General features: G+C 42.0%; 1 protein-coding gene and 1 long non-coding RNA gene across 5 annotated transcripts in view; one reads left to right on the plus strand and one right to left on the minus strand.

Moving 5' to 3' along the window:
* The first annotated feature begins 5,985 nt into the window (after positions 1-5,985).
* LOC124070890 overlaps positions 5,986-26,253 on the plus strand; it is a 122,363-nt gene continuing 102,095 nt past the window's right edge. Inside the window, exons 1-2 of one of the 3 annotated variants that reach the window (XR_006845255.1) lie at positions 5,986-6,079; positions 6,979-7,107. This is a non-coding gene — a long non-coding RNA (uncharacterized LOC124070890). The remainder of the gene's footprint in view (positions 6,080-6,978; positions 7,108-26,253) is intronic. The other 2 variants (XR_006845254.1, XR_006845253.1) reach the window with 2 other exon arrangements.
* pitx1 (paired-like homeodomain 1) lies at positions 13,187-25,209 on the minus strand. Of its 2 annotated transcripts, XM_046411212.1 has the most exons (5): positions 25,055-25,209; positions 24,094-24,148; positions 19,153-19,302; positions 17,726-17,928; positions 13,187-14,137 (listed from the first exon to the last, which is right to left on the minus strand). In XM_046411212.1, the coding sequence occupies exons 2-5, from the start codon at positions 24,137-24,139 to the stop codon at positions 13,589-13,591; spliced, it is 948 nt and encodes a 315-aa protein (XP_046267168.1). In that variant the 5' UTR covers positions 24,140-24,148; positions 25,055-25,209; the 3' UTR covers positions 13,187-13,588. The 2 variants fall into 2 exon arrangements, with proteins under 2 accessions (XP_046267168.1, XP_046267170.1); XM_046411214.1 differs by lacking the exon at positions 19,153-19,302.

The following is a 26,253-nucleotide window of genomic DNA, read 5'->3' on the forward strand; positions in this document are numbered from 1 at the left end:
TCCCTGTCTGTCCTCCACCAGACCACATGTTCTCCTGCTGGCCCTGGCTAGTGGAGCAAAGCGAGGAAAGGGTCAAACTCAGTAGGACGGGGGATTTATTTGATTTACGGTTTGGTGAGGGATGAGTCACATAGGGCTTCTGTGTTTTCCTGACTGGATCGGCATGAGGAGAAGATCAGCAAAAAGAAAAGAGTGTCATAAACGGCAAATCAGTAGGTCTGTGGTCATGCTGCTAACCTGTGCAAAAAGCATCAAAAAGCCTCTTTACTTTGGGCCTGGAGACAGGAAGTTGATGTATGGTGCTCCTCTTTTTGATACACTGTGAAACAAGGAGCTGAACACACCTCAGATTGATTGTTCCTAAGCAACGAGAAATTATGTGTGGACATCCTGGGTTAAGAAAAGTTCTGGTAAAGACACTTACTCACTTTTTTGCTGAGACTTAGATGCTGCCAGCCTTCAGGTCTGTATGATACCAGCAGCCAGTTAAGATAATCAGATAAGATAATCCTTTATTGAAATTCAAGGTTAGCTTTGCACAAACAAAGGCACTGCAATTAATGCAGAGTGCTTGGCCCCTGCAGGATGGACTGGCCTTCCTGGCTTCTCATCCTCACTTTGATGACTGCATGTGATAAGAGAACATGTAGACAAAAATGCTGCAATTCACCAATTCATCGTGTGTCAGTGTCAAAATTAGACTCAGCGGTTATGATCAAACCAAAATATTGACTGGGGTCATAGGCCACACTTCACAGAAGAAGTGATGAATTAAAAATTATATGGACACAGCATGAATAATTAAGTATTCCTGCTGCTTTAGATGTGATGGGTCATTTTAAAAAACAAACCGACAAAGCTCTGTGTGTCGCCTACACTTCAGTGTTGCTCCTAAAGTTCTGTTTTCCCATCACATTTAGGCTTTAACTAACATGGTAACTTGAAGCCGTTGGGATATGGACTGGCTGCATTTACATTAGATTAAATAATTTGTCAAATTTTCTCATTGTTTCCCCCTTTCCACAGTGAAGGCCATCCAAGCCCACACACGTGTTGGTGAGGCTGAAGCACATGCTGATAGTTAGGTATGTATCGTATGGCGAACGTGATTTGGGTGCACTTAACCCCCTGATCATTCATCTGTGTAGTCAAGTTCTGACCAAAATTAGAGGAACTTTTGCATCTGTAGTGTATTAACAAAACACAACAGACCCACACGGCTTTTTGTACAGGAAAAGCTATGAGACGTTTTAAGACTTTTTAATGTTACCGACAAAATCGCTTACTTGTGTATGTGCTGCCCTGTGGATCTCAGTTGTGGACACACCAGCATGACAGCACCTTCATCTCCAGGAGCTCCTCCTCTGGTGCTTATGGGACGTGTGGAGGAGCCTTGACAGCAGTGGTGGAAGAAGAAGTAAAAGTAAATGAGCATTAGTAGTTAATATCAACAGTAAAAGTAATTGTTCTGCAGTTTATACATCACGCTTCAGACTGATGCATGAGTGTGTGTTTTATTGTTGTAGCTGGTAAAGGTGGTGCTAATTGTAGTTACTCTTTAGTTCAAGGGTTCCCAATCTAGGAGCTGGGCCTCCTCCAGGGGGTCTTGAGATACACCTGAGGCTGATAAGACAGATATGAGGTGATATTGATCATCTGACCTGATTCTGATCTTTAAGAAATGTAACCAGAAAGAAAAACACAGCAGATTTATGGAAATTTCTGCTTTCTTATGCATTTTTCAAGACTTAAATAACAACTGAAGCTACAGGAGAGGATTACACACTATTCAATCTGTTTTAAAATCAAATGTCCTTGTGATTATAAAGATTTTGTCAAATGCAGCTATAATAAACCAGTGAGATGTTAGTGTTCTATTGCCTCATTTTTATTTCAGTCATTCATTTTTATGGTTGCAAAGAGCAGGCATTTAATAGCAGCTGATATGTCAGTTTTGTTTCCTGTTCAGTGTTTAGTCTACAAAACGTCAGGACTGTTTTAGCTAGTTGTCCAACTATCCACCCAAAACATCCACTTTCCCTTTTACAATCCGATCCGTATTCTCGAGAAGCTGATTCAAAATCTTGATTCATGATCAATTAATTCATTCAATCATCAACCAATAGATTAACTAATTGTTTCACTCCTACGAACCTCACTTACTGCTAGGCCACCATCATCTGTTCTCGGGGAGGAAGAGAAGGAGGAGGAGGACTTTTAAATGACCAGACAGTCGTTCTTACAAGGCCAGAACAGGCCAGATGTGGCCCCTTCAGATAATTGGCCTCAGCTGATGGACAGAAGCAGCAGGCAGTCAAGCCAGCCCTCCCATTAGTGAACTCCCTGGATTCTGGCTCCTTAATCCGTTTTCAGCTTCACCTACTAATTCTGCACCGCCAGCAGTCCAGCCTGCACACACACACACACACACACACACACACACACACACACGAGAACCAGAGAGAGGCAGACAGACGGGGAGGAATGAGGAAGAAAGAAGAGGCAGAGAAAGTGGGGAGGGCAGTCGAGGGGAGGTAAAAGGCAAACAGAAAAGAGAAGAGTGGAAAGGAATCGAGTTGAGAACAGATGAGTGGGACAGACCAGGTTGGGGGGGGGGGGGGATGCCTTCTCTCCCCTTTTTTGTGTAGACCTTGAGATGGAAAAATAATAACTCTTCCCAGCGTAAACTTCTAGTGGCTGACTGAGAGCGACAGAGGAGGAAAGAGAGAGAGAGAGAGAGAGAGAGAGAGAGATGGAGTGGGAGAAGAAACCGCCAGCAGGAGAGAGGCTTTCTGGGCTTTTTCCAAGTAGCTGCTGAGAGTGATAGCGGCCCATATTTCTCGTGTAGCGTGTGAATCGCAGTTTCACTCCCTGGCCATGAGGTGGATGGGGTTGGCGGAGCAGTAGTTGCAATCTGATACCGCCAAATAAAGATAACAAGGTCATAGAAAGTCAATCTGGACTTAAGTCTGCTTTTGGAGTCTCCAGGGGGAGTGCACAGGCCAATGTTTAGCATGTGGGCTTGTGTGTTGTGGGATTCACTGCAGACACAGTGCTGATAGTAATCACAGTGTGCGCTTAATGCCAAAAGGCAACCAGGAGCTTAACATTTGCAGAGACACTTGTATGGCATTTGTTATTTGATCAAATGCACCCCGTATGTATATTTCCCATGTGGCGCGGCAGTAACTACTGGACGATCTCATCTGTGTGAACAGAAACATATTGTTGTCTGATTTGCTGATAAATGGCAGTTTCATGCTGTCTTCTTCCATTTAAAAGACAAGCTGTCAGTAGTCCGTTTTTTTGCGAAAAGGAAAACACATTTTCTCTGGGATATGAGGGATCACAGTAATGGCTGTTGTGTTGATTCCAGAGCGAAGTAAAGTATCACTAACAGAGAGGCTCCCTAATACAGACATCCATTACAGTCATCGGCTTTTCATATAAGAAAAACGGCTTAGCTTTGTGATGATGCATTAAATAAAAGCACAATAGAGTTTTAAATGGTTTATGTAACACAAGTCGGAGAATTTCCTCAGTCTGTGAAGGAATGTTTCATTAATCAGCTTATCAAATAAAATAATGAAGGGATAACTGAGGAACAGCTGGGCTTTGAGCTAACAGGCTTACAAGGATAATGCTAACATGCTGACGTTATGAAGGTTTACTCGTAATGTTATCCCGCTGATGTCTGCTAATTGGCAAGAAACAAATTACAGCTGACGACGATAAATTACATTATTTTGCAAACATCTGGTCACAAAACATATTATAGAGAAAATTTAAACTGTGACCTGATGAAGATAAAAAAAAAAGTTAAGGGATCATCAGAATTATTACAGTTCCTCTTGAGGGGCACACGAACATCTGGATCTCAACAGTTTCAATTTCACTAACAAACAAAGGTGTCAGCCTCATGGTGGCGCTAGAGGAAACTTCAGATGATATCGCCAACATCAGTAGGTGTCATCCTCTGAGGGCCATGGATGTTTGTAGAAGATTTCATGGCAATCCATCCAAGAGTAATGAGACAAATCACTTTGAAATAAAATGATAAAAACAGCATGGCCATCATGACACAAATGTATATATCGACGTACTTTTGACCACTTGCACTGGACATCAGTACTGCATATATGTGTATTTTGTAAGATGTTGTATTAGTACAGTCACCTTGTGCCATGTCCAGTTTGCTTTAAGTCACAATTTCCTACATCTCCCAGAATTCATGTCAACCCTCAACAAGTCGGTGTTTCAAAGAGAACAACAGTTAGGATCGTGATTTTAGTTTTTTTTCATGCCTGCTCATGAAAGTACATGAACTGCGCACACGGCTGTTGTTGAGGAGTTTTGATAGATGAAGAAGTCAGATAATCGGCTTCCTTTGAAATAAAGAATGTTGTGCCAAATCCTTCATACAGTAGGCTTCATTTTTCACTCAGCCACCCACAGCTCTCTTTAGTGTGTTTTAAACAGACTCACACACACACACAAAGTTTGGCTGTGAAGCCACGACCGTTCGACTCAGCACCATCACTAATCCCAAAATGACTGTCATGTGTCAGCTTTGTCAGAGTTACTGCGGTACTGAGGCACAGTCTTGGCGGTAATTACATCATTTTCCCAGGGCACATATAATTATAGTAATTCATGCTGTTGTACTTTGTCTTGCAGCGGCACGCAGTTATTGGCCAAATGCTCTTCTGACTGTGTGATCCAGTATTTTGTAATATAAAATCTTCAGCTCCATAAATCAAAGTGTACATATCTTTGCAGCACAGTTTGCATGCCGACATTTCGTGGTATTTAATATCATCAGGCTGACTTTCTGATTTAGCTGAAAAAAATCTCATTAAGGTAACACATTTAAGTGTAGACACATACTGAATGTGGAAACAGCTTGTCAGATTTCGGTTGTATTGTTGAAAATACAACAAAATACAGAAGAAGCTGGAAGTAAAGTAAGCAGCTGCTGGACTGTGTGACACATTTGGCTGATGCTCCTGTCCAGGAAGGTTTGATTGACCAAAGTGTTGGTGTCTTGTTGTTGGAAACTGTGCAAGTATCACAGATCATTCTTGCTTCCTCATGCAGTCTGCTGTTCGCCTTTTAGATGTTCTTTATTCATGCTGTAGGAAATAAATTTACATACTAAATTTGTTAAATGTAAAAATCTGCCTTATTTGACTGTACTTCAGTTAAGGAATACTCAACTCATCATGGCAGATCCAGTAGAAATGACATATGAAAAGCATCCCATCTGTTTCATGGTTTTAAATGTCATGCTTTCATTAAAAGACCAAACCAACATGTTAGTCCAGCTGAAATAACTGGAAGTCGATTTCTTGGAGGCCATTTTAAGCTGATTAATACACATTTCGTGTCTAGTTTGTGTTGATGGCATAACATAAATATACATAAATATGGAGGTGACTCAAAATTAATCACAGTTCATGGCACTTCAGAGTGCTTTGATCTATGGCACAGAGGAGAATCGAACCAGCGACCTTCCGAGGCGCCACTCCAACCTGTAGGCCGCAGCTGGCCAATGAATGAATGAGAATATCATATGAATATCAGGCTTTATTGAACAAAAATCTTGCTAACCGTCCATTCATGACTTGCTTATCCTTTACAGGGTTGTTGGGGGAGCCAGTTCAACACTGGACAAAATGTTTCCAGAGGTTTCAGAAACAATGTTTGCTGTGAATGACACATATTGCTCCAGCATTATCTACTTCTTCACGTATAATTGGCAGCTGTCAAACCATCTTACAGGTACATTAGCCCCACCTACTGGGCCATAGTGCAGCCCTCCAACATCACATAACCACCCTTTATTATTTTATTACTTAGTATAACTGGAGTAATTGGAGTACTCTATTAGTAGGGGAGCTCCCCACAAATACATGTATAAACAGACAATTTGGACATATAGATATTTACAGTCTACATGGTTGTGTTCACACTCACCCCCACCTTTCTTCCAACATGGTAGAACCAGGAAGTATAAATGGATATGAGATCCTTGTCAGATCCTTTTGCCTGTGGACCAGAAAGAAGATTAGTAACAAAGGTAAGACAGTGCCTTGATATTGCAATCATCTTATCAGTGCTTTTCTTTCAGTACTTAATCAGTATTAACTTTAACTTTACTATGGCAAACTCATGAAGCCTCCCATGTCTCACAAGCACCAACATGCAGACACAGCATGAAATGTAACGCCAAGAAATGAGGTAAAATCTCCATCACTCCCTCTCAGCAATAAAGCAATCACAAGTTTCTCATGTCAGCCTGGAAAAGTGCTTGTGGCAATGGCCTCTCACGTAGTCACTGACTTAGCCACATGCTAAAATAACACTGGTCAGCTACTAGCATAGCACAGGACAATGGCCCAGTTCTTTTCTCTCTCTCTCTCTTTTTTTTTTTTTTGCTATTGGAGCAATAATGCTCACCTCAGCTAGGCTAATACCTGCACAACCTGTGCTTATCATGTGCTATCAAGTGATGTTGAACTATATTGTTGATGAGAAGGTTAAAACACTACACTATGAGGGTCCCTACTGAATTTTAAGGGTTGTGAGGGTGAGGCTGTTTTGCCCTCACATATCATGTAGGCTATACTCAACTTATCCCTCAGGCCCTTTGTCTTTTGTCTGTTGAGAACATCAAAACACACTTCATCTAAAAAGTAGAGATTCCTCTGAAATGAGACAGGCTTTGTGGACTGAAATAATGCTCAATTGGAAAAAAATGTCTTTTTTCATTTCATGAAAGTTTGAACAAGACTGTAAATTCCTAGATTATTAAATGGAGTTTGGTGTGATTCACCTGCATACAACACAGGACACTGTTTGAGGGCTACAGACAGTTTAGTGTATGGTCACATGCACCAGTTTGTGACTTATGGTGGTTACAAATACAGAAATCAAGACTTAAACTCTCAGAGTTAAGTAATTCATCTGTGTTCACAGGATTGGAATACAACTTCAGTGAAGAGCCTAAAGTTTGAGATGGTCTGCGAATGTCGAGCAGACGTGGATCATGAACGCGTCACTCAGAGGGACAGGAAGACGTGAGGAAACGAGGCCTCGGCTGAACAGGTAAAATGAACTGTCTCTTCTGCAGCATTTCTAAGATTGTATTGTGGGGAGTGACGCCACTGGCAACAACATTCACACTTTGCGCTGTTGGCAAGAGATAAAAGAGCAGCAACAGATAGATGATGGATGGATGTCATCGGTGAAGACCTTATTTTTGACATGGACTCACAAATTGTGAAATTTTAGTCGTTTTGGAGGAATTACATGACATCAAACTGAACCCCTGCAGCCTGTGATGGCTTCCATTCAGGTCTGCTGCTTTGTCTCAGCCACCAGGAGGAAACGACACACAGGCCTAAATCATTTCTCATCTTTTTGAGATATTATATTATGTATGTGATCATTTTATCTTTGGCTTTGTGCTGGGGGTGGAGGGTGGAGTCTGTCATGTTGAAACAGGAAATTATATTCTCCAAACTGTTGTTGTGCGCTGTAGCACAAAGATTATCACAATTGGTAGTAACTGGCTTAGCTCAAAGTATGGAAAACAGTCACAGACTAAAGCACGGATAAAAGTGTCCACACATCGCTCAAGCCAGACTCTTGGAAGCTGATAATATTCAGCTTCAGTGATCTTACTGTACCTTTCTGCTGTAATTCTCAGGTGTTTACATAAGCAGGTGACTTGTAGTATGTGGGACATGCATTTGAACAATTAAGTCATAGTCGGTCGGGCTTGTGTCACTCACCTGAGGTGTTTGCCATAAGTTTATAACCCGTGACAGTTTGGCTGACATGCGGTTATCTTGCACCACAACGACATACAACCAGAAACAGAAAGCCAAACAGTGACTTCCTGCTGTGTGCTTTGAAGACGCTTCTGTTCATTGAAAACTGGGGGAAAAAAAAGAAAACTCCAGAAAACAGGAGATGCCATAACCCAAAGTGTGTCTGACACAAACAAAAGCAAAACATGCAACACCTTGAGTTACTGTTTGTGATGTTGTGAGTTTCATGGCAACAGTAATCCAAAGCCAACCAAATGTGAGCCGCAATTCAGGATTCAGCCTGTTGGTTCACTTTCCTGTGAAGGCGTTTTGTTCTCTTCAAATCCTTCACGTAATTGGAAAAGAGATGGCTTTGTCCTCTGGGACTACACTGTGCGGCTGTGAACGACCGTACAGTGAGTTTAACAACATTTACTACACATCATTTAGATTATACATCAATGTCAGCCATTTTTTTTTCAAAGCCTTCCTGCATTTTTTTCTGGAATTAATGCATCATTTTCCTCCACTCCAAGCAGCCATTACCTTTGATTGATATCAGTATCAAAATCAACCTGCAGAGACTTGAAACACACTTGAATTGAGTCTATAAAAGAGTCATCTATGACGATGTGGGTCTGCTGTCATGAACAACATAATAACGTTGGTTATTATGTTGACAAAGCGTGGATAAAAACGGACAAGATGTTCTCTGTGATGCATTTTGTGCACATTTCATCGATTTTTCATGTGCAAACTAATGGCTTTCCGCAAGAGTGGAAACACATTCATAACATTCAGGAGCTATGGCACGTTGTAGAAACTCATCAGCCGATTTGTGTGGCCCGCTGGCTTGCTTTGGGGTGCAGCCGCTGCCTGATACACCCAGAGAGGTGAAGGCTGGTGGTGCCATGTCCTCACAGACCCCTGCTGCTATTGTTTGATTACAGGGTCAGCATTGCTCTATTACAGAGTCTATGTAGTGCTTCTGAATAAACTACAGGTTTGCATCTAAACAGGGATTCGGTGTGTTTATGGGATGCAGCAGCTGCAGTGCAGCTTTCTGAGATTCAGAGGAGCTGCTGCTGCAGAAAACTAACAGAAGCTGAGCAGCATAGTAGTCATAGCTGAGGGAAGGTCTTGGTTTTGAAGCGCTTGTTTAGTTAATTAGGTTACACTAGATGGGCGGGGTGCTACAGAACATTCAAATGTCAGTCACAGAAGTGTATACAACCAAAGTTTTTGCCTTTTATTACGCCGTGGTGGTATTTGTTTTCATTGTGCTTGAGAATAACTGACATGAAATATGTAATTGTGGCTAACTGCTGTGCCACCATAATGAGGACAGCTTTAATTTTTCAGAAGGAGGTTGGGTGCTGCCTCCTTTATGCAACTGTTAAGCATGTTTGCAAATACTAGTTTACTCTGCTCGGGCCTCTTGGTTTCTTTCCTTCACAGTATAAAGTCAAGCAGGGCTGTGTCAAACTCTTAGGGGGCTCCTGGAGAGGAAAAAGAAAAAAAAAAAACCTCAAAGAATACAAAAATCTCTATTGACGTCAACACTTTACTCTCTCATGTGGACCAGTGGGTTTTTGTTGGTCCGTTTGCTGTAATTTCATTAATCAAAACCGAGTTCATTAAGGAATGCGCCCCTTGTGACACAATAAAAATCAAAATAATAAGGTTTTAATAACAGGGCAAGTTTGATGCTTAACGTTGCATATTTTTGGCACTGTGTATATTTTGCGTTTTGTTTAGATTTTTGTACTTTTAGCAAATATTTTACACTTGCAGTCTTTCCTTCTTTGTTTGCAACTGCTGCCAAACATTAAGTTCTGTGTTAAGCTCGTTAAGATTTAAAAGAAGGGTCGCCACGTAACAACACGGGACCTGCTTCAGTTGATAATCAGTGCTGAGAATTCTCAAGTAAACTTGCAGGTTGCGGGCACCAGAATGAACTGACACACACGGTGCTATTGGCATCCGCCTGCTTTGCTCGGCTGCTAATTCAGTAGAGCTGTGGGGCCTGAAGAAGCACAGTTAAACGCTAAAGGGGCCTCACAGGAAGCCAGTTTTGTTATTTACACATTGAGAATAAAAGTACAAAATGAAAAGGGACAATGAATTTAACTAAGGCTTGCTGGTTCTGTTCTTCTTGAGTTTAATGGCCCAATTAGAAAATGTGCACTTCATTTGCAGAGACTGAAGTGAATTCACCGAGTAAAGTTTGGTTGGAACCACTTCCTCTTGGTGCTGTGACCAAATCTGCTGATTATTTCCTCAGTTAATTGATTGATAGATTTCCCAGTGGAGTGTCGCTTGACATTTGAAAAGCAGGAAGAAGGGAAATATTTGGCCTCTTTTTCAGAAATTACAAGAGTTATTTGATGATCAAGGCAGCTGTTTAAGGTGTTCAGCTCGCTCTACTGTCACACACACAACCAGCAGTTATTATGTGTTCAGTTAGGTCATGTTTGTGTGAGAGAAACGGGCTAATCCTGACGTGCACTCTTGAACCCACAAACACGTGCTTGTGTCTCACACGATCTGTTTTATTCAAACCCTGCGCCGCGTCTCTCATAAGTTAGGGGAAGCTGGGACTTCCTTTAGACAGAAACACTATTTAAATATTTACCGGCTGAAACGCGCCATGCTGAACTTTGCCCTCCGGAATCAGGCGCGTTCACGGCGCGGCGCGGTCCAATGGGTGACATTTACGATAGCACGCGCGCTTTGTTTTTGTTGCCAATCACCACGAGCCTTGAGTGCGCTTTGTCCTCTCGTCAAACATCTCCAAATCAAAGCGGATAGTCGCAATTACAGCCAGTGCGCATGTCCGCCCTGAGTAAACGACCCCCCCGTTGTGCACGTGGACGCGCCCAACGAAAGAATTTGAAGCCGCGCGCCGCGGATGTTACTGTTGTGACTTGTTATGAATGGTGAACCTCAACAGCAGGAGAGCCTCAGTAAACCTGTGACAGAATTAGAGAATGAAATAAAAACAGCAGCGTGTCTGTAGAAGTTCTATCAAAAATAAATATTGTAATAATAAAATCACCAGAGCCCACCTGAAGTCTATAGGTAAGATATTATGGGAGCATTATAGAGTCACTATAGAAGATAAATTCACCAACAAAACACCCGAATGTCAAGAAACTTTTGAGCGTCACCATAGAAGTCAAGATGAAATATTACAGGACTATTACTGAGGCCCTATAGGAGGATAATGATGGAAAAGCCACAGTAAGGTCAGGAAAACTCGCGTGTGAGTGCCAGAAACACACTAGTAAAATATTATAGAGCCGCTATGTGAGGGACATCAAACTCAACAAACCGTTTTAAGTGTCACAGACTACATACACAACTAAAACACTGAATGCTGCAGAGCAAGTATAGGAAATAAAAAGCACCCGAAGGGCCAAGATAAACTCTCTCTGAGTGTCAGACTCGCTAAATGTTATGGTCAAATACTACTGGGATATTACATTCACTTTAGGAGACATTTTCCAAGAAGGCACCTTAAGGTCAAAATAAATCCAGTTTTAAAATATATTATTGGAATACTGTAGAGGGACTAAAATAATTGCCAAAAAAGCCACCATAACTTCAAAACTTTTGAGAGTCGGACATGCTGCAGTAAATATATAGAAACATTCCTAAAGTTAACATAAACTCAGTTCTTAAGATAAAATATGTTAGAGCTGTTACTGGAGCATAATTACCAATAAGCCACCATAAGTGAGTGTGTCACAGACAAACTTCGGGTTATAGCAGAATATTTTTAGGACTATTATATACTGTGTGCAGGAGATCTAAATATAAAAGGGCACCGTAAGGTCCAAATAAACTGACTTAGGAAGAGAAATATTGGTGTAAAAATAAATAAATAAAAAAGGCAAAAAGCGACAGAAACTCTAAACTGTGGAGTGATGTCTAAATAACTCATGTAATAACTGTTAAAGTCTCAGAATCTGGTTTTGTTAGTCAGTAGAAGCCTCACATTTGCTGATTTATTAACGCGTCGCCTCTAATCCCAGCACTATCAGCTAAAGCACACAGTCGTTGCTGCTTCACACTAGTGCTGCGCGCTAATATCAGTCTAACGGTGAGTAATATAGATATGGGGGTTTCTGCAGGTGTTAGAAAACAAGATATGGCACTGATTTCCTTAATTCGCACTCGGCCAAAAGACGCTTTTTGGAGGCGCATTTTGAGAGCTTCACGTTCCTGCAGCTCAGAAGCAACGGTGTAAAAGCTGCTTTTTAAATCCTGTGATTAGTGGGGTTTTTTTTATTATTATTAAAAAAAAAAAATCAGAACTAAAATAAATAAACGCAGGTTGGATGTAATCATTTGAGGTTGTGACACAACGTGTTCCTCAAACAGGAGTCACGTACGCCAAACCCTCAGCCTGAGTGACTCCCAGTTTGTGTGTTATGATGGTGTCACGAGAGCAAAGCAAAAGGAACAAGAAATCTATCTGGATGTGTAAATAATCAAATGTTTTCTGCACTGAGCAGTCAAATACTGCGAGTATTTAACAGTGACCCTAACCCAGTAACATTAAGCAAGGCTTTAGACATCGATCCTGTTAATTCCTGGAAATTAAAGATATCAGATATTAAGTTCTGGAAGTTTGCAAGATGCGGACGAACTGGATTTGTTTCACACCACACAGAAAGCGTCAAGCACAAAAAGGAGAAAATTGCAGGAATGAGCTTCAAAATGAAAAATAAAATACCGTGGATAAAGCCCAGATTACAACACGCTAGTCCCACTAATCCGTAAAAATCATCATATTCCTGAGATAATCCTTTTAAACTGAGTGGATCAATAGGCTGCCGATATATTGCCAGGTTATTTATTTTGCTCCTCATTCTTGGTTGGGTTAAAAAAAACAAAACAAAACAAAGCCAAACTGCACCAGTGCGGCTCGTTTTAAACAAAGACCTCCGCTAAAACATACCTGAAATAAGCCTCTCTTTTCCTGGAGTTTTATTCAAACAAACATGTTAACCATAAACACATGAGTGACTTTGAATCACCTTTTGTATACAGTTTGGGCTAATGAACTTACTTCTGCAAAGTCTTACATTATCGTACAAAACACGATGCACTCAAGTTAAACATGCGGGGTTTTCTGTTTCAAACAAAATGAAAAAACAAAACATTTCAAAGTAAAGTCACTGAACGGAGTCAAACGGGTCGCTGGGATCCTGCATAGACGGTAAATAGAAAGCACACAGAAGCAGTATAAAATATGTACAGTATAGGCTTTTTTTCTTATCGAGTCTGGATTCTTGATACGCTCGACGCTTTATTTATTTATTTTTTTTCCTTGCAAATCCTTTGGTCGAGAACCCCCCCCCCCCCCCCCCTCCCCAAGTCAGTCTTCAAAAGCAAGCAAGCAAGCAAGCACAAAAACGAAAACAAAAACAAAAAAAAAGTCCCACCGTCTGCTTTATATGTTAGGCCTGTATATATTTACATTTATATATGTACAACGCAGCAATGTAACACGTCTTCATCATTTAAAAAACAAAAAAAAAAAAACCTGGACATTTCAATTGCTGTGCAAGTTCATTGGTAAACACATAAAACCCGCATAATCCATATTTTTCTCTTTTGAAAAATGACTGCAACTAATCCAGTTTAGTTGTCTTTGATTCGTTTTTTCCCCCATCCGCAGGTAGCCTACAAGCTCTGACACCGTGTCCGTTTATCTCGTATATATTTCTTTATTTCTGGAAAATTCAGGCCCCTCGTTTAGCCCGTCAGCTGTTGTACTGACAGGCGTTCAGACTCGATCCGGGGCTCTGCAGGCCGCTGTATCCAAAAGTTGGATGCTGTTTGGATTTGAGTCTGAGGGTGGCCAGGCTGGAGTTGCAAGTGTCCCGGTAAACGCTGTACGGAGAGCCGGGAGGCCCGTACGGACACGCGGGTGACGACATGGCTGAGTTGATGCCGGACGTGCCGATCCCGTTCAGGTTGCTGATGTTGTTGAGGCCCGGGGTGGGCATACCCGGCACGGCGGAGTGCCCCATCCCGGACGCCATAGTCATGGAGGAGATGGAGTTGGGCGCCGAGAACATGGACTGCGAGGTGAGGGGGCTCATGGAGTTGAAGAAGGTGAAGTTCTTGGTAGACAGCGGCGCCGGGGTGAGACCCTTGTTGGTCCAGTTGTTGTAGGTGTAAGCCGGGTACATGTCGTCGTACGGCTGCATGAGGCCGCTGAACTGCGGCAGGTAGCTGTTCTTGCACAGGTCCATCTGCTGGTTCCGCTCCCGCTTCCTCCACTTGGCCCGGCGGTTTTTAAACCACACCTGGGGGAGACACGCACGGTGGTCAGTACTGTAGACATTAAGAGCACCTGAGTCACCTGAGAGATGAGCCTGACACCACAGGGACCCCAAGTAAAAAAAATATTAATTTTCTTTAAATTCCTTGATATAAAATCTTGACATAAAATGAGGACCTTTTTTTTCCTAATACACCATAACTTGTAGTCCAGCAGGCTACAGGTGGATAATAATACACTGCTTTTATTGTGTTAGTGTTTCGACCACAGGGCCCACCAAAATAAAACACAACAAACTCTAAATGATCTTTGAACGTTACTCCAATTATGTTGCAGAGTGTAATTTCTTTTAAAAGGCACACTGAAGAGCTTTAAATTAAAAAATTTGAAGCTGCAGCCCCGCATTGATTGATGGGTCTTTAATGCAGCATCTGTTTAATGTTCTCAGAAGTCTAAAGATTTGTTTAAAACAGCCTGTAAACACGGCAAAATAAAAAAGGGCCTCGACTGTATATTTTCACTTATGATCATTTGAGGAAAGCGCACACAAAGTCGTGTTTGCCTCACGTTCAGGCTTTTCAGTTAGGGCTCCATAAATTGGTATATTTATATGTATGGTCACAAAAATCAGTGCCCTTTTTTAAAGAAAAAAATAATACAGAAAATAGCACCTTTTCCAAGTGAATCGTATCCTCAGCGTTTGAGCTCAAAGGACCGACTGGAGATTTGCATTGGAGCTGTCGTGTTTCTCTTTTCTTTTTCCTCAGTGAGCACATCAAACTGGACTTGCTCCTAATTGTCTTTTCCCACGAAAATCCTCAGTCCACTTTGTTCCCCAAATTGGAGGAGCAGCTGCTGCAACTCTAAATTAACTCATAAAATAATAATAATAAAAAAAACTAACAGTGGAAGCTGAGGCAGTGACGGTGTCTTTAAATCCCAACTGCTGCTTTGTTGTGCATATTTAGATGTTTTAGCTATTTATTAAAACTTTTTTTTTCAAGCCACATTTATTTAGAGGATTGGTTAATTGCTGCAAAAAATAATTAAAAGACCGACTTCTGTCCACGATAATATATATTTTTAAAATTACACTTTTGGTGTAAAAATTTTCGTCCCAATTTTTTTTTTCAATATTAAAAATCCTGCAATTAAAAACCTACAATACTTCATTTAATAATAAAAAATAATACTCAAACGAAACGAATCATCAATTTTGTTGTTTCAAACCGTAAGTTCATAAATAACAAGAGTTCAAATAAAAGAGCTTAACGTAAATGTGCTTGGACTTGAACTCCAGCCAGGGATGAGCTGAAGGCAATTAGTCTATTGTAGTATTTATTTTAATGATAATTACTTCACGTCTAGAAATGAATCGAAACTTATTTATGTGCTGCATGCGGTTTAATGAACACCCACACGCCTCTCTCTCTCTCTGGGTGTGTGTGTGTGTGTGTGTGTCACACTGCTCAAAATAAAACCCAACAAGCTCACAACATGAATCAAACACGCACATGGGATGACTGCAAATGAATCAGAAAACGCGCCTCTGGATATCCTCACACCCTATCGAAACCTGACAAAATATCCGTGAGTCGGCACTCTGCGAGTCATTTTTAATTCATAATAGAAACAGTTTACGAGTGGTATCATCACACCGGCCTGCCGAGGCTATTTATAGCCGTGCAGGGAACAGAGTGCTGCGGATGAATTGTCCACAAAGACATGAGCGATGTGACAGAGAGCCGCGGAGGAATCGGCTTCCTGTGGCGAGCGAACAAAAGTAAAACACATTTTGGGTTTTGAAGTCAAAAACAGAGAAAAACCTCACAGAGCTAATTAAACTACGGAGTCATTAAGAATAGCCGAGCCCACAAATACAACGCAATCTCATCAGATTATCTGCCAAGCTTGATTAAACACTGACGACCTTTAAAGGTCAAGTCCAAACACTTTAAAATGTCAAAACATTTGATTAAATGCTGCGATATGGATCAGAAATACTCCGTCTGCGCCGTGTCACGCCACGCTCTTTGCAATGTTTTCTTTTTTATTCCACCAACATGAAGAGCTGCACTGTTTGAAATTCACTTTCCTTGGCTCATCGAAATGAAAATCCAACACTCCGAACTTGTTCTAAGACTTTCTTTTTTTTTTGCTTCCCCCTCCCTCCCTGCACTTTAAATAACTGTATGCATTTTTTATGAAATTTGAGACGGTGGATTTTGCAAGGATGGGCCGCCAGGCGCCAGTTGCTGTAAATGAAAACCAACTGCAATTGTTCTGTATTTAACGCGCTTCTTGTATCTGCGTGTTTTTTAAAATCAGAGAAAACAACAAAGAGCGTAAATAGTCGAGTTTAAAACAACGTAAAACGATAAATCAATTTATAGTCACACGGAGTAAAAAGTAACGTATTGTGTCAGCTATTTTCTGCTCTAAAGGGGCCCTATAAAAATAATTCACATTTCTTAAAATCAAAGTTGGTTAAATAAGATTTTGTTCGGATTTGACTTGTCCCACGTGTTGTTAAAAGTGCCTTGTTGATGCTGAAACATCCTCCTCATCCCCACTTAATGTAACCACATGCTGCTGCTGTTCGTTGCACAGCTCCAGGTAGATTTCATTGACACGAACAAACCCCTCCACGGGGACAAATAAGGGACCAGACTGATGATGATGTCATCAAAAGACAAATGCCCCATTGGCTCCATTAGAAGCGCGCGGATACACCCCAGAACAACGATGTCATTCCCAGCACATCCAAATGGAAAGAAATAAAGCTTTCATTTCTGCTAAAGGTTCAGCACAAAATATCTGAACACCAACGTGTTTTGAAAGAGTGCAGTTTCAGTCCCGTGAGGAAGACGCGACGCACAGAGAATTACACACGTGTTTAAATAATGACAGACGTTTTGGATGCACCTTAGCTGACAGTCAGGGATGGCTGCAACTTAATATGTGTGTTAACGCAACACTTTTGAAAATCTCCCAGTTTTTTGTCAGCGGGTTTTCTTTAGCGTCACTCTGAGTTATTTCACACATTTAATTTTAAATTGACTGAATAATTTACTTGTTGAAAAGACGGGATTTTCACTCCCGCATCAGTAAGAGCGCAGGACGAAGTTGTTCGGGGAAAAGGCAAAACTCTATAGACCGCAAAGCCACAGACAATATTACAAAAGATGCTCTATCATAACAGTCTGAGTTGACATGCTCACTGGAGCAGATTTTACTGCAGTGTCTTATTAAAATATCTCAGTTTATGTAAATCAATGGTCATGGAAATGTTGGCGGAAACAAGAGGATGTCGCATGAATCCAGCGCATCTATCATACGCAGTGTGACACACACTAAACAAGACTTAAAATTAATGTTTGAATGATTTTTGTTTTGCAGATTCCCTTATAATTATTATCTACTTCGTGATATTTCGCTTAACATTTCATAATTTATTTCGTTCACGTGTTGTTCGAATTATTTCATGCATTTAATTAAATGCCTCGGAATGCTTCCATCCTAAAGAATTCCCTAATTTATTTGTCAAATCGTCTTTACGCACACATTACGCAAACTTTACGCACGGCCGGCGGCCTGCGTGCTGGCCTCTTACCCGGACTCTGGCCTCAGTCAGGTTGGTCCACACGGCGATTTCCTCCCTGGTGCTCATGTCCGGGTAGCGGTTCCTCTGGAAAGTGGCTTCCAGCTCCTGCAGCTGCTGGCTGGTGAAGTGAGTTCGCTGCCGCCGCTGCTTCTTCTTCTTGGGATCGTCCGCGTTCCCGTCATCGCTCCTGTGTTCAGCACTCCTCTCCTTTTCTGTGGGTCACAAAGAGGGAAGAAATTACTGCATGCTACAGCTATAGGCTACTTTCGACTACACGCAAATTAAGGACTTTTTTTTTGTCCTGAAGAAGTTAGCATTTGCAGCTCAAACCTTTCGGACAGTAATTAAAAGACACACACACACACACACACACACACACACAAACACACAAACAAAACTAAAGCTTTAAGTCAACTATAACAAAAAGGTATATGAGCACCAAGGCTATAAACAAATTAAATAAAATGTCGTCCATAAAAATAAACTTCAGAAGCGAAGTTATAGATTAAAGCCAAACATTTACAAACACGTCTGAGATTTTGTATCGATTCTTTCAAACACACTTAGCTGTGCCCCGCTTTACATTGATGGGTCAATACACTTTCTTTACGACGAGGTCTGCCCACTCTTATCTCTCAGCTGCTATCTTGTATTCATGTCCTAACAAGATTGCCTCATTAAACTGAAGGGTCAACACGTGCAAAGGTTAATCACAAAAATAAAAAATAAAAAGCAACTTAAACATTAAAGACACGACATCAATTTTAGTTTAAGGCCCACAAACCAAGAAAATGAGAAACGACATTCACCCATATTTGCTATTTCTTTCTCATGTGGACTGAGACAGAACAACGAGTCGTGGATTTTCAATAAATGTGGCAAAGTTGAAGAACAAAAAGCTTCTCCGAGAGTTGTTAATAGAGACCTTCTGGCTTTCAGTTTAGATTTTAGGACAGGCTCAGTATTTATAGTTTGTTTTAATGCATTTACTGACAGCAGGCCAGGCTGTTCTGCACATTTTTCCCTGACAGACCTCGGAGTCCTGCCAAGTGTTTGGTTGAGCCAGCGCAATAAACAAAAAAATGGGGAGTAACTGCACCAAAACTGGACTATTTTCCCCTCTTCTGGTGTATTTATGCGCATTAAACCAGAGAGCAGAAACAGACCATACTGAGACTTACTGCAAATAGGATTTTGTGTGTTTTATCCATGTGCGTGTTGCACCGTAAAATACGGAAATAAATCGTCATTGCAGTAAGAATAATCAAACACTGGGTCATATAATTCAACTAAAGTGTCCCCTTTCCCCGTAGCATTAAACTAGCGGAGTGCCTCTGTGACAGCACACCGTAAACGTGCTCGTGGAGACGTAAAATAAACTGTTACTGCACTCAGAAGAAAGGAATCGAGTTGCTAAAAGCACTCTGGCTGTGTACCTGCCAACTCTGTGTCTGAAGACTCGCTGCTTGAGTTCTCTAAAGTTTCTCGACTGCTGTTTGAAGTTCTCGGTAAATGAAACGCGGGGGCCACGTCGCGGGGCGGCGGTGCTCTCACTGCCTCTGCGATTCTGTCCAAATTCATCCCACCTTAAAGAGAAGGATGCGTACAAAGGTGAAACGGAGGGGTGAATCCTGCGGTGCACAAGGCTTTCCTCAACAGCTAAGAATCCACCCGCTGCCAGGCAAAACACCACGACATGAGAGGATGAAACATAAAGGGCGAATTTCCACCAGAATTCTGTTCTTCCAAGTTAAAAAAAAAGTCTTGGAAGACGAAAAATCACGCAGCACCCCTTCCCTCCAGTGACAGCCCGGCTCGCTCTCCTTCTCTCCGCTGCAGGGAAAAGCTTCAGCCCGCTGTGGCTGAGAGAAAGGTCCGGCTCTCCAACCCACACAAGAGACCCACCCATCTGCTGCGTTTAACCTCCCCAAAATGAAGGGAGTCCCACCCACTAAGCCTGCCCGCTGCAAGAAATTATCCACCCAAACAGACTATTTAGTCTGACGTCAAGCTGAACCGCGGGGGGGTCAAAAAATGCTATCAGTTCATTAGACGTTTGGTTTTGTGGCATGTAAATGAGCAAACTGTCAAGTTTGGGAGGAATTAAAACGTAAAGAGACCAATCTGAGCAAAACTGACAATTCCTCCAAGAAAACTTACACCGTATTAGTTTGTTCACTTGTTGCTTGGCGTATCACGAGCAGTTTTAACGCTTACTGCAGACATTTTTTGCAGCGTTCGTTTACTTTGATTCAGTTGTCGGGGGCGCGCAGTGCAGCGTCTTTCTCCTGGTAAAAGTGGGCCTTTCATTCGTGCAGGCATGTTTGAAATGTGTCCAGCGCAACGCAGCTGGGTGCGCTTATACACACACACACACTCAATGTATACCTCGGATATGTACCGAGTTGAATAAACATTTGCCAGCTAACACGGGCCTGCCCAGTTACTGTTTCCTCTGTATGAAAGAGTGCACGATGATGTGGAGATTATTGTGCGTATGAAAGACAAGCTTCACTCTATCAGCTCATTGTTTCACCGCAAGTAAACAATCAGGACTAATAAAAGCCTGGCAAGTCAGCGCGCTCTCATTACTTAACACACGCTGGACCTGCAGTGCAGGGTCAACACCAGGCGCTTTTCTACCACACAGATTGAGTGAGTGATAGTAATGCAATAGTTTATAATACATTCTTTGTCTAAACTTTGACAAAACGTATTCATTACTGTTGTGATTTGAGCACAGTTAACCTGAATATGACCACTCATGTGGACACATTTGCCTCTCAGTCAGTTTTACTGGCGCTGACGCACAAGCGAAAGCCAGTGGTGGCCAGTTGCAGACGCACGATCATGTCGTTACACTTTATGTGTATTTTACCGCCGTGGAGACCCAATCAAACTTTGGTGCTCTTTAGAAAACGTTGGGAAAGAGCTATGAGTCAATTTGAGAATCAAAATTGTTATAATTGCATTTTTTCTGGCTGGATTATAATCTGTCAACCCTAACGCGCATGCACACCGCTTCCATTGACTCACGGCGCAGTTAAAGTAAAAAGGCAACCTTCTGAACATTAATCTGCCTGTGTGGAGTAACTACACAGCTTCGTCCAGATGTTGGCTCGTGTTGCTGTCAGTGTTGTGCCGCACTGGAGAGAAACTTGCAGCACAAACTTGCAGCAGAAACGAGAAATGAATTTAAATTAGTTTTAATCGGGGTGGCGCCAGGTGAGGCCTTAGTAGTCTGAGGTTTAAGTAGACCCCAGTGCATCTTGGGAAGTCAGGGATGGGATTTGTTTTAATTTCAGACCAATAGTTTAGTTTTAGTTTGTTTGTTTTTACGCCTTTAGACTTTATTGTGACACATGGACGTATCTGGGCCGACAGTATGTGCGCGTAATTGACCACTGAGCTCTTTTTAGCCTGCGTGTTGACTTACCGCAAGATTTCAGGTTTGAGTCGTTTACTGTACAGGAGCCTTAAAATCCCGTTTTCACTCACAAGAGGAGGGAAACATTCAACATTCAGAGTCAGACACTTGTTCCAATTAAAATGCCCTTTCTTTGGTACTTTTTCTTTGAAACAAGTCAAAGGCTCAATTAACCCCGTGAGGGAAATCAGCCCTGAGAGACGTAAAGTCGTTGTTATGTCAACCTGTACAATCACGCGTTGGCAAACAACTGCGTGCTTAACGTAAAAAACGTCAACTTAAACATTTCTTTTACTGCAGACTGTTGGCTTTAGGTCTCTTCCCCTGCAGTGTGGGGGCCGCTGACCTGCCGTCTGTAGCCTACGTGTGTCAGGCTTGGCCACACCGTCTGAGACTCGGACTGTCACCGGCGCCAGTCTACAGCATTTTTGACCATTGTATGACAGTGGCTCCTGACATGAGATCCCCGTCCGACCGGAAAACTCCCCCGAAGGCCCTTTCAAAAGACAATTGTGCGAGCTCTCGACAATCTCTTGTCTTTTTTTGCATCTATATTTGTTCAGCCCCTCTCTGCACACAGCGTGTCCCAAAGAGTGGGGCTCGTAGAGGGGCCTGCAAGAAAGGAAAGTGAACTAATCAATTCAAAGGTTTAGATTTTTAAAGCTGGGTTATGTCATTATTAGACTCATCCGGCTCCAACATATCTCAGGTGGCCTGTTGTGTGCAGTCATAGGCCTTTAATAAGTCCGACCTTCACATGTAAGCCTACTGAAGTGCTTTTGGGCAGGAAAACCACTATCCCCTACCTGCACGCTCTGAGCTGCAGCCAAGTGCGTGTAAAATGGATTTGAAGAGATATTCGGTGCAGGAAACAAGACAAAAGCATCTGCAGGATGAATTTGAAGAGTGCTGTGTGGAAGTGACCTGGAGGACCATTTCGTAACAGCAGGTGGTACTTACTATGCAGACTGTGAAACTAGTCGAGGTTAGTGGGTACATTACGCGTCCGTGAAGTGTTTTCGTCTCTGTGTGGGTCAATAGGCGGCGATTTCAACGGCAGAAGTGCGGCTGTATCCTAAATAAAAGTCTTATTGATGATATTATATGACTATCAAAGCAGCACTACTGTAAATAAAAAAATCACAACAACCCCGCTGACCCTTTAAATCCCCGTTGGAATATTAAAGGATTTACAGCACATGGAGATTTTCCATGGAGGAGTTCCTGTGATTCTACCTTCCTCTGTCCTCCAGCAGATATTACAGGCTGATAGATGGGGGTAATCTAAATACCCAGCCTCCTCTGCCTTGCATCCCTGCCTGCGCCCCGTTCCTCCTCTGTTCTGGAGGGGCACTTGCGTGTGATGGATGAGTTAAAAAGCCTTTCCATCCGGCAGGACAGGTTAAAGGCCGATGGCAGTGCAAACACTCATATTTTTCCTCCAAGAAGTGAAAATAAACTCTGCGAACTCGGTTAATCACACGCCAAACACACACAAAGATACCGTCTTTGTGTGTGTTTCCCCCCCTCTCTTAACTGTAAGGCAGCCAAACAAAGTGGAGCTGACCACGGGGCCGAAAAACAAAGCATATAGAAAATTAAAGCTGGCGAGCAGATTCAAAGGCAGGACAGCAGTGGAGATGTAACCGGACACGCTGGGTAACCGGAGAAGACCGAGCTGATTATTTCCTTGGTGATGGTTTCCCTGTTTGGTTCAAGGCCTCTTTGACCCGGAGCCTGACAACCAACCAATAAGCTGACAGAGAAGGGATGCAGGTGTCATTAAAACAACCTCTGATGGCCATCACAGGGAAACACAAATAAGAAAAATCTATAAATATGCCATGAAAAGTGTTTTTCTCCCGTATTTCCTATAAATTACTCACTTCAAGTCAGTTCGGCACACACATATAGATCACACTGCGTGTTTACTCGGGCCAGCAGCCGCTTAGTGTGGTTTTAAGGAAAAATAAAATCCACGATAACTCGACTTGGGCTGCAATCAGTCATTAAAAAAACCATATTTGTCACAAACTGCGGAGTTTCTTGATAACACACTTCCAATGACCAATAGTGCGCATGTCTGCATTGCAAACTTAAGGTTAATTTGGTCTGAATTTCCTCCCCCCAGCACAAATACAAACATCTCAGCAGTCCGAACCTCTTTGCAGTCAGTTTGTCTTGACCATAATTGTTTCTAATTTGTGTTTAACATGATCGGGATCAGACCTTTAAGTGCAGGCCAATTTATCAAAATAAAGGGTTTTTTTCTTAGAGGAAATTAGATTTAAATGGATTCTACACTACCGCCTCACTCACATGTCCGACATTTAAATTTCTAAACATATTTTTTTAAATTTCACTACTCTAAATACGCCCTTTGCCTGGTCTGTGTCCACATAACCGTTTTTTAATTATTTGTTAAAATAATATACGTAAGCTTCTCCTTTTTTTTTTTTTTTTTACTGGCTTCACATTTTCCGCCTATTTTTTCGTTTTTCTAATGCAAAACAACTCACCAGGAAATGATTCTCACCAGAAACCAGACGCACAAAATGAAACAGATTGCTGTGTGGAAATAAAACTGAACTGCATCGCTGAAAAATGTTATTTCGGTCTGTTTTCATTTTATTTCCACACGCTTTCATTTGCATCTCATTATCTGATATGCCCGCATATTAACACGTAGGCCTGAGTGCCATGCGCATTAATTCACCACATAGGAAACACACTGCGTCCAAAAAACCGTAAAAGCAGATGCCTGTTAACACGCACAGCCTTGTGTGCTGCGAGGTTTTGATCTGGAACCAAAACCCTGAGGTAGCAGGTCTGTGCTTAACACTGCAGCGTCTCTTTGCTTTTCATGATCTGATATCTTGCTTGTATACAGTATCAAATAATGTAAAACTCAGATTGTCTTCATGTAATTGTTTTTTTAATCACATCATACCTGGGTCCCCACACGAAATCCCATTCTTCGACAGATTCAGTTCCATTCCAGTTGCCTGAAAAGCAGAAGAAGAAGAAAAGTTTCCTGCACATCAGACATTTTTTTTAAAAGAAAATCAATAGCATTTCGTGACACCTTCTTCAAACAAGTAGTGTTGGAATTATCATCAGATTTCTGCAGACACACTTGATAATTTTAGTTCAAAACCAACAACCAGTATCCTATCCAGGGCTAATCCTGTAACGTAACGTTTGCGACGCCACAGGGAACTCCTCCTGTTCTGCATCCACGTCTGCATTTTCAAACACTTTTAATGTTAGAAAACTGAAAAATAAAAACTTATTATACGGGGAACATAAAAAGCAAACACAGCCAAAGCCAAACAATTTAAAAGAAATGGCTTCACTGAGCTGCCACGCAGATCTTCATGTTTCAGGCCCTCAGCAACATCCCTAACACATCACAAAGTTTACCTTTGACACGAGGGCTCCTCTCATCTACACCAATCCATTTTCTGCCTCTGTGTCCGTGTTCACACGCCTGCACTTCATATGCATTTGGTTCTTTCAGTGCAGTTAGAGATCCATGCACATTTTCTCTTGTGTACGCTGGAAATATCACATCAGTCCGTACAGGCTGACAGCGATGCTCACACACTCTGAACGGCCTCGACTCTGTTTTAGCTGCCAGCTCATGATATCCTCTGCAGACTCTGCTGCTGTTCAACACCAGAAATGGTTGCTGTGCGTAAAGCTCCTTCCACTCACAAGCCTCTCTGACCCACAACACGCACTGTCACCATCTAATTTTCTCTATCATTCTTAGCACTGACGCGTGCGCTGCTCATATTTACAACATCTGAAGCGTAAAGCGGCCGAGAGCGGGATGCCAGCCAACCTTCTGAGCGATTCCCTGAGCTAAAATTCAGTGAGCTGACAGACAAGGTGTGTGTTTTACTCACCAGTTAGTTCCGTTCCCAGCAGAGGCAGACTACAGAAAAGAAAAAAATGAATAAAGCCCTCAGAGTTTCCCCATGCAGGTGTTCAGTAAATCCACTTTATTCGTCGGCTGCGCGTAAACGCTGCGTCCGCGGTAATCGGTGCTTTGGTTGCGCCTCCGCGGCGCTGCCTTGGTTTTCTTCACGAGCGATCTGCAGCACGCCTCGTGATGACGTCACCACACCGCACCCCCACCTCCCGCCACCACCTCCACCATCACTCCCCCACACCCCGTCTGCACCATCTCCCACCTCCTCTATACATCCTCCTTGTCCTCCTGCACCCTCAGCCTCCTCTTCATCAGTTTTTAAGTCCCCACGACTTTAGTATCCTCATCTGACGTCTCCGTCGTCTTCATCCTCATTAGTCTTCATCCCAGAATGTGTCCTTAGTCTCAGTTTTCTGGTCTTCAAATTTATGTTCATCCTCATTTCTCAACCGCAATACACGAGGAACACGCAAGGAGAGTTAAAGTATAATGATGATAATAATGGGCCTGTTGTAACTTTACTCAGTGCCTGTGGTAATAATAATAATTTAATAACAAATAATTAATACCGTTTTGATTTCAGTTTTTAGACGTGTTGTGCTCACGTTTCCCTCTGCGTGACGGCCGCTGTGAAGGAAAACAGTTTCGGTGCGAAAAGTTGAGTTTTTTATGAGACCACTTTTCTGTAAACTCACACAAGTCGCCTTTGACTTTGAAAAACTGTCAGGCGAATTGAAAAACAAGTTGCATTCTAGTCTGATAATTTAGTTTTTGCTGTTCTAGACTCTTTTTATTTATTAAAGATAAAAGAAAGGAATCGACTTAAACATAATTGACCACACGGGTATTTTTGTGAATGTGTTACTCTGCTTGTCACACACGAAAAATCACAATATTTAATTTATTCAGCTGGCAGCGCTTAATTACTATAAATGGCATAACTGACAGCAGGCCGTCTGCAGTTTGTTTGGGTGCGGGAAGTAATGTTGTAGATTAATTCGGCAAAACAGGACATTAAACTTAGCGGATGATTAATTAAACAATTAATTATTTATATCCTGATATTTACAGGCAGATTTACGCGATAGTTTCTTATGGTGCTGGTTGTACAATAATCAAAATATTTTAATTGCACCAATGTTTTATTTGTTCCGCGCCTTAAATGTTTGAAAA

The sequence above is a fragment of the Scatophagus argus genome, chromosome 14 (assembly GCF_020382885.2).
Source record: "Scatophagus argus isolate fScaArg1 chromosome 14, fScaArg1.pri, whole genome shotgun sequence".
Lineage (NCBI taxonomy): Eukaryota > Metazoa > Chordata > Actinopteri > Scatophagidae > Scatophagus > Scatophagus argus.